Genomic DNA, 14,152 nt, shown 5'->3' on the forward strand with positions numbered 1-14,152 from the left:
TGACCTCTGTTGAACTGCTTGTTTTTCTTCCGCAAAGCTGGGGATGGAGACAAAAAGAGGGAGTAAGTGCTACTAAACTGTAAAAGCTCCAGGATTTTCAAAATCCTAATCTCAGTAGTTTACATCTGAGTTTTACTCAATATGCAAAACAGAGCAATCTAAATATGGTACCTTTAAGAAAAGTTTTAACTCAGTGTTTTGATCAATAGTCCTTTGAATTGCCATTTGAAATATGAAGCAATTATGTATTTCGTGTTACAGTGCTCGCAGAGGAGGAAGAAGCAGTGCTTCAGGAATTTGACTTTATCCCCCAAAACATCTGATACTTGTCTTGCATGTAATCTTTTTGTAAAAATTGCAGGGATGTGTACCTGAAATGTCATTATCAAATTTTACATAGAATGTGTGTCCCATATGTGATATTTTATTTATAAGCACGTACATACGGGTGCAAATGGTGTTTTCATTTACTGCTTTTCAGGGGATATAATTTTCAATGCTCACTATCCTGACCTGCCTCCGGATTTTATCTTTGGAGAGGATGCTGAATTTTTGCCAGATCCTTCAGCCTTGCATGTAAGTACTTCACTATTTGAGAACTTTATACCCTGCAACGAGACTTGTAGAATAGCTTCAGCAACAGGAATTTGCTAGTAATGCAGAATAAAGAAAAAAAAAACTTTTATCTCCTTGTCATGTGAATATAAACAAGTTGACTTCTAATGTGATTTAAAGATGAATGCACAAATGTGTTTTTTTTATTTTAAAGTATTTTAATCAAGATGATTACCTTTACAAAAACTTCAGTTTCTTTTAAACAATATCTATTTAATATCTGACCATCTTAAAAGATCTTGTAGCAAAGAAGACTGAACATCAATTGTGTCTTTTAAAAGCATTTAGTTGCAGAAAAAGTAGCATAATGTAGTACAGTAACGTTGATTCTGTTTTTCCATGAGGAATGGTAAAACCAGCATGTATGTTGTTGGAAGCACTGGGGCAGTTATCCATTGAGCTATCTGCTCATATGGATTCAGTAGGGCTACCATAAATACAAAGAAATGCACTTAAAGGTGGGAGGGTCAAAAATTAACTTAATTAGAAAATATTTTTATGCAATCGTACTACTATGGAAGAAAACACATGGCAGCCTGAAGCCAAATACACTGTTCACTATTCATATGTGCTGTTCACTGCCAGTCCAAACTGGTAAACCAGTGTTTAAAGAAGCTAGCATTGGTTATACACCTAAAGTGCTTCTCCCACTCAGAAGTTACTAGTAGTAACTAACGGCTTGTTTTGAGGTATTTTTGACACAGGTGTTTTTTTATTTACTCTCATTTTTATAAGGTGAATGTCTTATTTCCCTTCTCCCCTGATCAATTTCTTGTGACGCTTGAAAAATCCTTTGGGAACGAGCCTGGTGCTGCTGAATAACTGTCTAATTAGGCTCATTTTTAGGACAGGTGTTACTTCATATGACAATTCTAGAACTGTTTTCACAGTCTTGAATTTACCAGTTCTACTCTTTCTCCTTTTTCCAATTTTATTGTTTCACAAAGTTAAAACTTTGGAGAAACTGCTGCTACTATGAATATCCGGTTGTTGTTAAGGAAAGAGGAGCACTTTTTAATGGATAACAAATAGCAGAAGAGATACTAAATGTGTAGAGAGAATTTGGGGCATCTTGCAGAAATACTGTTCAGGTGGAGAAGCTTGCCAGGTGCGATATGGTGCCGTGTTTCTTATGTGAAGAGAAGCCACTAGTACTGGTGATCCATTGGCAGACCCATAAGGATAAAAACATCCTTAGTTTTCTTTCTTTCTTATGTTGTTCATGAAGTCTGTTTTTTGGGAGCTTTGCTTTTCTTCTGCTCAAGTACAGAACAAACTTCTCACCCTTTTTTGTTTGAAAGCAGCTTGAAGACCCATTTACTCTGTGATGCGTAATAAGATATTTACTAGCCTATATTAAAATTAAAAACAAAGCAAAAGAAAAGAAAGGGGCAACCCAACAGCATTTCTTTGGTCATTATGCCTTGCTATAGTATTCACTATGTTAATGTAACCTTTTTTGATAAGGTCCTTGGTCATTCCGCTCCAGTCTGTCCTGATGTTATCAGAACAAGTTATCTCCACTTCGCAGCTATGGTGTATCTTTTGCTTTTGCATTTGCCTTTTTATGTTCATTGTGGTTTGCAGACTTGTTTTCTCCAGAATATTACATTAACAGTAACCCATTTATTGTGCTCAGTATTTTAATGACTTCCCTTTTTCCACATATCTCAGAGCTGTTCAACGAAGATGATTTTAACTGAATTTGAAGATATTAGCAGATTTTTTAATGTGTTAACATACCTTTCTACTAACTATAAGTAAAAATAGATTAGCATGTTGCATGTAATTCTGCACTCCTAATCTTGAGCAATCTACAAGTACTTTTGACGCACCAGTTCCTGGTAATCAAAACAGAATCTACAATCCACAACGCACATAGATGGTGTTAAATGAGGACCAAGTCCAGGGAGTCTCTAAGTGAAAAGTACGTGCAGCGGGGTGTGTGGGAATTCTGACGTGGGGCCTTCCTGCGCTGCTCTCGTCTGCCTGAATGTCTTGTTTGTCAAGCAGAAGTCATCACATGTTGTTCCACGGCTTGAGTCAGGCCTTATGTTCAACTTGAAACGAGAACCAGGTGCTCTAGATTCTTCAAGCTTGTGTGGCTCTCATATATGCTGTCAGGAGACTTCCCCACTGAAACGTGAATGGCTGTACTGCAGATCACATCAGTCCCCCGTGTGGTTTCCATGCCCGTAGGCAGACCTTCAGGTTACATTTTCATCTAAATGCCATAACAGGTGTGTGTTCAGTTAAGCAGCTGTTAGACAGCTACACCAAGATTCCAGAAGTATGGCGTTTTGAAAAGCAGATGCTCTACGTGAGGACTTCGTGTTGTTTTTTTCAAAGAATACCTGAATAGGTGGGCTTGTGTTCTAGTAATGAGGTAATACATTGAGCACTCTTTTCTTTATATGCAGAGCTAATCAACTCTTTTGTTGAAATAGTATTACAGTTACAGAAGTCAAAATGCTTGCTGAAACTCTGCTTTGCTTCTCTGTCTCCAATAAATATTAAAATCACTTCACTGTGAATCTCAGGCTGAGTCTCAGTTCAGCACTGCAAAATCTGTGCTTCATTGTGTGCCTTCCAGAAGTAGTTACTCAGCTGGTCAGAGGGCATGGTTTCTGTGTATTTTGATCTTCTAGAATGATGTAGAGGTCAGTGTTACACTTTAGAAGGGCAACTTCCTTTTATTTTAGTTTGTCATACTGTTTTAATTACAGCAAGAGCTAAATTATTTAGGTTAGTGATGCTACGCACACTTGAGGCATTATTAAAAATAAGCTTTTACTTTTCATTTTTATTAAAAATATCCTCAGCTATAGTATGCACTTGATACTTCTGTGTATAGTATGCATAAATAAAATCAGCTTCTCAGAATGTAAATAGAAAAGTTCTTCCCTGCTCTAGTGTTTATTCATTTTGGATGACAAGTATTAGAAATGTATTTTAAAAACAACCTATGATTCACTCTGTTCTGATTAAAAATTCAGTTGGCACAAAACAAGATTAGTGATTGTGTACGGATGAGATTAATTTGGAGCTCATTACAATGACGCCAGTTTGAGTAACAAGAATTGTTTGTTATGTTAGCCCAGTTGATTGTTAATGTGAGCCAGTTAATAACTGAAGTGCTTATGCAAAATGTTAACCCCATTTTTCCAGTGATTTTGAAGTATATTCTGTTTGGCAAAGAGGAGACAGGGCAGTAGATGCAAGCTAGCAGTTAGTTTAAGGATTTGTTTTTTTAGCATCCTACATCAGGTCTCCAGCTGGTCACCCCAGAAAGGTTCTGCCCACCCATTGCTATTGAAAAGGCTTCATTAGCCTTAGTGGGGATGGAGGCAAGAGGACATTAATGTTTCCTGAAGCCCTGTAAGTGCCAAATGTGTCCTTATGGGCTAGTGTATGTGGGAATACTTATGCTGCGTTCACGTGGGAGGAGGGCGTTGCCATCACAGCACTCCAGAAAATGGGCCACTGCTGCTCTCAGCCCAGTAGCTAGCATTGCAAATAGTTTCCCCTCGTCTAATTGTTAATAGTGGGTACAGATTTCACTCGTTGTACAGTTGATTCAGCTAATTGTGCTACTTGAGTGCATTAGCTGTCATGCTATGTATCTTGTACAGAGCAATGTTTATTTTAAGTTCTTGCGTTTGGATTTATTAGGCTCCGTGGTATTTATCATACGGCCGTATGACGACTGTCAGGAAAGCTGTATTGCTTCTCTGGCTGTGCTCAAAATCGTAATCGTTGTTACTGCCTTCTTGTTGAGCTAACTTTTAATAGGTAGTGAAGTGATTCCTTTAAATATCTCCCCCTTTTGTAGCTGCTCTTCATTCACCATCAGGTGCATAAGACAGATGTTGGACAGCATCAATTGTTCCTATGCTCAGTGGCTAAAAAAAAAAAACACAAAACAACTTGTATTAGCTAATGACTTTTGAACTATTTTGTTCTAAAAGGCCTGGCTGTTTGTGTTGTTAGCAAAGGTGCAGATGCTTGTTACCTTAGTATGAAAGCCCCTACATAAGGGCAAAGGGGTATGATGGTTTTCAGAATATGACTTTAAAGGTGGGGTTGGGAGAGTTCTTTGATTTGTCTGGGAAATGTGTGGGTGAGTTCGAGCTGCTTTAGCATTGCCATCCCTTCTGCTTGTTGTATTGGGGATGTCAGCAGAGGATTCCGTTCTTGGACCACTAACCTACTGCTCTTGCACTGAAAGCCTTAAGTTACTCTGGTTTTAATTGATCACAGGGAGTTTAAGTGAGATGGAATGCAGGACTGGGTTCTGGATTTGCGTTGAAGCTTTCTTCTTATTTAGAAATTCTTTTCTATTCACTTTTTTTGTTTACTTTTCATACTTCATACATCAAGATGTGTTTTGATTATTTATAATCCAGTGCTATTTACTGTTGATTTTCCTACAGCAAATAAGAATTCTAAAACATGTTTATTCCTTCCCTTCTTGTACACATTTTATACCATCAGAAGAGTACTTTTGTTCAGGAACTCTCCCAGCATCACAACCTTTTTGCTGGTGATGGTATTATTGTTGGTATTTATGGCATATATTTTAGCCTTTTTTTTTTTTTTTTTTTTTTCATGGTAAGAAGGAACTATGCCAGTACAGCATTCCTGTATAGGCCAGACCTGGAAGACCCTTATTTTGAATGTATTTCAGTCTAGTTTTGGTGCCTGAGCTCCATGCAGTTCCCCCAGAGAATCTTAATTTGTTTCCTTGACCCAACTAGAGAGGTGTATCATAAACCAGGCATAGGTTTTCTGCCTCTTACTTGCTGTAGTTGTACTGGGTGATTTAAAAATGAGAAATCCTCCAGGAGGATCGTACTGGGAAAGCTGGTGGACTCCTTGGGAAGCTGAGGTGAGGTCAACAAAGAATTCAAGAGAGATGACAGCAAACATGTTTTCCCTGCTGCTTTTCCCACTCCTCTTCCTGCAAGGTCTTTTTATGTTGGTAAATTATTCCTTTTTCTCTCCTTGGTTTAGTCTTTGAATTTATTTGCTAGCCTTTTCCTTTTGTTCCTTCGTTCTGTCCAAAATTGGTAATATTTATGAGTCTAAAAGGACTTAGATACCTTATAATTCTCTGTCCTATTCTACTCATGTAGAATTATTGTGTGCATTCACCTCACTTTCTTTTCCTTGATCATACAGTTCTATAGGCCAGAAGCTTGGACCAGAATAGCAAGATGCTTTAATCTTAAAGGCTGAAACAGATATTGAGGCTTATGTTTCTTTCAATTTGTCTGTTTAGTTTAGACTTGAGCCCAGAGCATTGGACTCTTGAGTTTCTGGATCTCATCTTGAATTTGTTTTAATTTACAGAGGCTCATTTCTTTGGTGGGTGATACAGCTAAATATGGTTATGTACTTATATGTGTGTATATATAATACATCTGCTTTGCAGAAAATAAAGACCTTGCTATTGGTAAGGGTAATACAATAAATCCTAGTTAATCTCAGTGATTTTCAGATTGTTGTTAGTTTAAACCAAAAATACAAGGTTGGATATCCCAAGCTGGTTGTATGAAAACAAAATCTTTTTTTTTTTTTTTTTTTGGAAGTTTGCAAAAAATAATAGTTTTTGTATTGATAATTCTTCTATCAACCATCCAACTGATAAAATCAATAGAGTTACAACTTTTTTTTTGCTTCACTTAATTGAAATGTAATTGTACTTGCCTTGAACAATGTTGTAATAAAATTTGGAAAACAAAGCCAGTATTAGAGAAGTTGGCAAAAATTAAAGGATTCTGGCCCTGGTGTGTAATGTTACTGGCACAGTACACTCCACTTTCTCACAAGAACTCCAGAATATAAGAAATGGCTTGGCTTGAAGGCAACAGCTTGTTAGTTTTCTAGAAACACATCTTCAGGGTTTTATTTTTTTCAAAGGAAGAAGAAAAAAATCATATCTAGGCCAGTCTTCCTGAATTGAGTGTACATTTAAATTCAACGTGATGTGCCTATTGAATTCAAATTGTTGAGCCATGTTTCATTTTTCGGTAGAGACAGTCAGTCATTGCTTATGAATATGCAAGCGGAACAGACTTTCAAATTAACTGATTACAGAAGGTCAGTGCGAAAGAAGTATTCTCTGATAATGCTGGTTTAGATTTGATTAAGTTCTAGGCTGTGAATTTTGTTAAAACTCATTTATTTTTTTTATTTTATTATTTTTTTTACCCATGGGAATAGTTAAGACCCTGCAGGTTCTTTCGTTCACAAGATACCGCTGAGACAAAGAAATGTCTTCGCACACAAGGCTATTTTCAAAGGAGCTATTATTTCCCTATGTGGAGGAAGATTGAAATGATATTTTGCTTACTTTTTGCTGGTCTAAGTTTCAGCTTGTATTTGTTTCAAAACCTCTCTGTTTTACTCATTCTTTACATGCTTGCATGCCTGTGTTTCCTCCCTACCTTCCATCTCAGTTCCTCGCTCTTTTTATCTGCTCTTTTTTTTTTTTTTTTTTAAGATAACTACAGAAATCTATTTGCAATGAAGTTAATGTCATGTTAATTTTTATTTGTGGTGTTAGTGTTGTTATCATTTTACGTGAATTTTGCCATATATACCTGTCTTTCCAGGGATGCAGCTTTACTTGCATGATGGAACCAAATGAGTGGGGTTTTGTGTTATGCTTTTCAGGAAGAGAGCACTCATTTGTGTTAATCTGTCCAATATAATAGAGGAAAAAAAAAATAATTTCCAGTGTCTTATTTACGCAATGGTGTTTTTTTCAGGGACTGTACTTTCAATGCTCTCTAAGCTCTGTTGTAGTACAAATATGGAAGTAAAATGCAAATGCTTCACGTTGTCTTCGCCAGTGAGATCCACAGTATGATATATTGATTTTAATTTATGGGATTTGGGGAGGGGATGGGGGGTGGAATGGTTAGAAGGAACAGCTCTGTATATACCACCCACAAATAAAAGCTCAAGGGGTGTTAGTGGACCATACCAAAAATGTTAGCTGTAAAGTTTCTGCCTACCTGCTGTAGCTAAAATTAGTGGTTTTCACAGGAAAGGAAGAGCCCAAGAACTGATAAGAGTGAAAAACTTGCTATTTTAAAAGGGCCTCTTGAGGTGAAGCTTGAATTTTGTGACAGTGGGCTGCTCTCTGGTGCACTCAGGGTCTGACAGCTTGGGCCCGTTCATGCTACTGTCCATGCATGATGAGTAGATCTTTAGGTAAAAGACGTGCGTGCGTGTGTCTTGTTTTGAAACTATTTTTTTCTTAATGCTTTGTTCTTTTACTTGCTGTGCTGGTTAGACACGTCCACCTCTGGTAACAGACTCCCAAGGGGGACAAAGGCTGTTGCTGACTTGGGTTAACTGATGATGAGCAGACTGGAGTCCCTATCCCAGGATCTGCATTGTTGAGGGAATTAAGAAATTGCTTCTCAGAGCAGGTAAAGGCCCAGTCTGGGAGAGCTCCACCGGGAGATCTGGAAAGGAACAGATTTTGCTGTAATCCCTCCCGTAGCAAAATAGGATGAGAAATGTCTTGCATGCCAAGTCTTCAGAAGATTAATTAGACAGTATTGTACTCTCTCTCCTGTGATGGTAGGCAGTAGTAGCTTCTGAGTGTCTGATTATCTTGTAGGAGTGCTCTGTGGCAGAAGCAGACTTTCAGGAAGAGTACACAACTTCAAAATGCTCTTCTGGGCTCAGTGTCACAGTTCCTACATCTCTAGAGCAGCCTTCCACAGCAAGGCATAGGAGTAATTTGTAGTAACCTTTGGAAGTTGTGTTCTTTCCTATTTCTGGTGAGTGGTACTTGAGAGGAAGCGATGCATTTATTCTCAGTGAATTCTGAAGAGTGTTCTGTTTGTCAAATTTTCCAAGTGTTATTTTAGAATTGCATTGGGTATGTAATCATTAATCAAGAATCACAGTCTGTCCAGCAGAAGATAAGATGGAAAATCATTTGGGTATATCAAAGGTAAGGTACTTCATGAAAAGCAGAATTAAATTCTAAATATTCTATTCATATGTTGTTCACTTGCGGTGTACCTTCATGCTAATTCAAGGCCTTCAGATATTTGAGATTTTGGCGAAGCATCTACAGGCTAGTATAATCTGTGCGTCCAGTTTGTACAGCCTCTCACTAAAAAAAAAGACCATCCAAGTGTTGCTTTATGCAAACTTTTTATCTGTTGCACATAACAGCAAGTTGAGCACACCAGGTCTGTAATTTCTTCAGTGGTATTTACCATGACAGAAGTGCTCCTGAGTTGAACTGTTTTCATGCAATGTTAAGTCTTTGATGTTTGCTTATGCCCAAAAATGATCATTTCAAGTATATCACTCCAGAAAGTTGTACCAGTGGTGCTTTGCGGGAGGGGGATAAGAAGAACCTGTGAAAATAGGATGACAAGTAGATGGCATGTAGGTTTACAGTGATTGATTTGAAACTGCAGCCTGTAGGATGTTTAAGTGCTGGCTGCTAAGAAACTGAAGCCTTTAAAGTTGTTATAACACTCCAGCCCTGCGAATACTGTGAAAAATATCTGTTGATAGAAAGATGTGAGCATATGGCAGATAATTATCCTGTGCCTTTTTCTGTGAGCAATTTCCCCGTGGTGGCCCATGAAGACTGTAGCAGAGCAGGAACTGAAACCAGATAGCCCAGTTTGTAGGCTAATACTGTAACCACTGGACCTATATCTCCTCTGTAATTACGTGGAGTGTAAGCACTGATATCAGCGTGATCTTTCTCATTTCAGGTAAAAACTTACCACGGGTATTGCTTTTAGGCCACCATGGGATACAAGTTGCGTGTGTGTGTGGTGTGCAGAGATATAAACAAAATGCAAATCTGTACTTACATTATTCTTTATGGTAATTCTAGATGGAAGATGCTATAGAAATGCGTTACCGCTGTTATGGGCCTGGGAGGTTTTGTTTACTGACATTTTCTTGTGAAACTTAATTTCTTGCTTAGAAATATAAAAGTACACCAACTTAAAATAAGATCTTGCTGTTGTTTCCTGTAGTATAGCCAGGAAAAACAGTTACAATCTGTCTTCTTTAAAATCACATTCCTGGAAGAAATTCTGGCAACCTGGATATTTAAACACATTTCAAAGAAAAACAACTTCAGATCGATTAGAAATTATCGTATTTTCTGATAGTGTAGAATTATAGTTTGCTGCAGACATTGCCTGAAGTTATGAAATAAGCAATAACTTGTGACAGTGGCTGTGAAATAGCGGCTTACTGAAAGTAGGCGCTTCAGATTTTGAAGAAAAGGGGGAAAGGGTAATCACTGACACTGAGTAGTTTGCATAGGTTCTTGATTAGCTTTTTGAAAGGACACAGGAAGGACTGCAAAGCACAAAACGTTCCAAAACAAAACTTAAATGGGGTTACTTTGCCAGAAGTTGAACATTGTGGCTACCTTGGAAAGCTAAATGTTGCATGGCTTTCCTAGAAGGGCTGAGAAGCTACTCTGTTTGTTTTTTTTTTTTTTTTTTTTTTATTTTATTTTATTTCACTTGTCTTACCTCTAAGAAGATCTCATTAAAAGTGATATTGTCTGGCTGCAAATTTTGTCTCTTTTTGAAATCCAGTTGGTATCCCTGTTATTTATTCAAATGAATTGCTGTTGAAATGGCTTAGATTGCATTCTCTGTGGGTGGCCTTATAATATCTTAACTCTGCCTCTTTATGTACATTTAAAGCAAATTGATTTTTCTCAACACTTTGGTCTTGCCTCGTGGTCCAAAAACCTCTTCCTATCAAACTGCTGGCTTATAATGCAGTCAGCTTCTGTCAGTAGACAGGATTGAGAGCAAGGGAATTTGAAGGTGGACTTTTGGTCCCCCAACAACATCTGTAGGGTTTTCTTCTTAGTGAAATTCATGCTCTTCAGTGAGCTTGTTTAATATTTGGCAATCTTCAGAACAGATCTTCTGCATCACTTTGGACTTTGCTAATGTAGACATAGTTCAATGGTCTGCTGGTCTCTGTATAGTAACGGATGCTGTATTTTCATTTACATTGCCATGCAGCACATGTGAGGTTGAGTAGTGGATGTAGTGTACACGTAGTGGATGTACATGCTATTAGTAATTACTCTGAGGTCTAAATAACTAATTTCTTGAAAGACCTCAGCCTTGCAAGTTGTAGTCTTGCAGGCTGAAAGCCCATTAGAAGGTTGAAGTTGAGATTTAAAGTGTGGTGTTGTTCCTAGCTGTAGTGAAAATTATGGATAGAAGTGTGAGTGGTGCCTAGACAGAAGAGAATTGTTTAATTGCACCTCATCCAGGGGCTCAGAAGAGAGGCAAATACTTGCACGATATGGTTAAAAAAAAAAAAAAAGGTACTAATACTAAAAATGGTTGTAACCACTCTGAGATGTGCATCTATGAGTGGGCATGGGCATGAACACTGAACTAGTGGTGGATGCACTGTGTGAGTTGATTCATGGCTGTATATTGTTTTACTGGCTAACTTTTGAGTAAGTTGGAGTTTTCACTGCAGGGTTCATTTAAAAATATCTCTTGGCAAACAGAACAAGGAACTGGATCCAAGTCTGGATTTCTTTATTTTAAATGCATTACTGATTGTTCTGTAAAATTTGATTAACTCTCTGGAAAGTCTGCAGAAATCTCATTTCAAATTAGAAAAGATTTATTGAGTGAAATATATAATTTAGAATACTGTCAATAATCCAGTCAGCATGCTCAATTCTTTGATAAAAAATTGATTTGTATTGCTATTTTATAGCAACGTCAGTTTAAAAATGTTTCTCTTTCCAGTATATGTGAGATTTTGGTAAAATGATATGAACATACACATTTTGTCAGAGACAAAATTAAAGGTCCTGGTGAGCAAAACAGAAAGTATAGATAAAAACCATAGAAAATAATATGTCTTCTGCTGTGTACATATTTGCTGGTTATTTATTTAATTGGGTTTTTCATACCTGATAGGCTTTAGCAGTCTGGCTGTAGAAAATGAGGTTGTGTGTGTTTCTGTATTTCCAGGATTTTTCTGAAGCAGCAATGACTAAAACTCTCATAATTTTGAATTTGCATTCAGAGCATAGTTCTTATGCAATTCTTTGTGGCAAAACTTGGAGCCGTGGAACACAGAAACACTGGAAGCTCACTTTGTTCTTCTCATGCGTTAAGTATTTTAAAATATTGTTTCTTATGAAAACTGTTTGCCATGGTTGGAAAACAGGCTTAAGGCAAACGATCAGGCAGAATGAAGGAAACGCTGCTTCTTTTTTTCATCTTCTCTGAAGCCTTTAGTTTAAGGTTTTGCTTAAACAACTTCCAAATGCTACTATAAAATACTATATTGCTAAATAAAATGTTATTTAGAACATCCTTTTATCTCTAAAGAAAAGGGCCAGTTTACCATTGCAGGGACACTGCTCTCAATGACTTCAGTGACAAATCTTTGTATGTTCTCATGATAATCCTGATGTTGAAGCTGTAGTGATTAGGATACTCTACAAGGGATCAGCTTGATAAACATCAAATTCTGCTTCAGTTACATTTCTACATCATATGTTATAGGTGGTTGCTTACTTTCTTTGATTTCAAAAACAAAAAGATTAAAGAAGGCACTGTTTGAAGCTGTGAAAGAACAATATAGCATGTGTTTTTGCCATGCTGTTGAAATTGGGTAACAGTGAAATGGTTAAAGTCTTTTCAGATGAAGAAGCAGTGCTTAGGGCAAATAACACTTAAAGATATTTAAAAAGATTTCACATATAAGCATGTCATTGTATGCTGAGGAGTTTTTGTTTAAAAATCATAAATCTAGGTCTTCTGAAAGGAACAGTACTTCTGAAAAGTTAACAAACAGACTAGAAACGTTGTGGCCAATTGCCAGGTAGCAAGTACTACAATGATATAACTATACAGTTAAAAAATAACATATATTTAAAGCAGAATCTTTGTTACAGTAAATTTGTGTAGACACAGTATTTACTCTTGCATCAGTGAGAATGCATTGGAATTGCTGCACGTATGAGGTGAGTAGTTAGGTTTTTCTCCAGGCAACCTGTATTTATATCCAGTTTGTACTTGGACTCTTCAGTTGCTGAATGGAAAGGATTTAGTAAAGATCCTAGAGTCAAATCGTTCATTTTAATTCCTGTAGCTGTAAAGCAGTACAACATAAACACTGTTTTTAATGCGGCGTTCTTGAACTCTTTAAAGAGAGCAATGCTGCAGCTCCACGCTGGACAAATGACAATGGATTTCCTCTTGCTCTTTTTTTGGTCTGTAGTGTAATGTTATTTAAAAAACAAAAGGTACAGTCGCATTTAGGTCAGTTATTAAAATATTGTTGGTCATTTCCTTTGACAGAACATTTCTATTGTGTTATAGCAGTGTCATTAGGAGGAAAGGTTATTCCCACTTGTCTGGCTGATATCAATACATACTGGCATATTACATCCTCTGGCTTTCTGGAAATGCTTTATTTGAGCAGGAGCTTGGGAACAGGAAATTTAAGGTTATACACAGTCTGGTTTCAGACTGCATGATACAAAAATGTGTTTCCTAGAAGACGCTGTCTACCTGACAGATTTTCTCTAGTGTTTTGTAGAATTGGATAAGCTTAAACAGATTCCAGTCAGGAGTAAAGGTTTATCAGCTGCAGATGGAAGATGTGATAGAGCAAGGCTTCTGGTCATTTGTTAGTACGGACATGGGAAGCTTACACAAACCTCGTTACTATCTCACCCATTCACCAGTTACTGTAGAAGATACTACACCTTTTCAGGTCTATGGCAGTATTAATATTCCCATTTTATAGATGCTCTTACCATCTACAAGGAAGAAGACAGTGTGCTTTTACAAATTGGACTTGTGAACATTACAAATTGCATGCTGAAAATGAAACTTACGTTGATAACAACATAGCATATGACATCAGAGGAAAACAAATATTAAGTTGTGGAAAGATAAAGGAAGAGAAAGTATTTTCATCATGCACATATACTGAAGTCTGTACAACACCATTGCAAAGGGTTATGGTATGAATTGTGATAAGAAAAAATGTAAGCTTTTGGAAAGGAAATAACCACATCAGGAGCTATTAGGGTACGGGTATTTTTCATTGTAGACCTGAAGGTGCATGGTGGAAAGTAGGAGAAGATAAAATTTGTGCATAACTCTTCTTTTTCAAGTCAGAACTATGCAGTTATATTTTGATAACATCCTCTGTTTCAGTTGATGAGCTTTTTGTAAACCACTACACAGAATCACAAAATAGCAGAGGCTGGGAGGAACCAACTTGGGCAGGAGCAGATAAAGCAGGTTGTCCAGGAGTGTATCCAGTTGGGTTTTGAGTATATGCAAGGATAGAAACTCAATGACCTCTCTGGGCAGCCTGTGCCATGCAAATTATGAATAGCTTTTAAATTTTAGGGGACACATTTTTATCTGGTCTCTTCCCTTTATTTAACCTAGGTTAGGAAACATGTATATCTTTTTATACAAAGCAGTCTTATGATAAATACTTGAAAATACAGAAATAT

At 37.1% G+C, this 14,152-nt stretch overlaps 1 protein-coding gene across 3 annotated transcripts in view; it reads left to right on the plus strand.

Moving 5' to 3' along the window:
* BABAM2 (BRISC and BRCA1 A complex member 2) overlaps nucleotides 1-14,152 on the plus strand; it is a 166,858-nt gene that overhangs the window by 30,534 nt on the left and 122,172 nt on the right. For all 3 annotated transcript variants that reach the window (XM_068676618.1, XM_068676616.1, XM_068676617.1), the window contains one exon: nucleotides 482-576. In XM_068676618.1, coding sequence (XP_068532719.1) covers nucleotides 482-576 — 95 coding nt within the window. The remainder of the gene's footprint in view (nucleotides 1-481; nucleotides 577-14,152) is intronic.

Source organism: Anas acuta, chromosome 3 (assembly GCF_963932015.1).
Source record: "Anas acuta chromosome 3, bAnaAcu1.1, whole genome shotgun sequence".
Classification (NCBI taxonomy): Eukaryota; Metazoa; Chordata; class Aves; order Anseriformes; family Anatidae; genus Anas; species Anas acuta.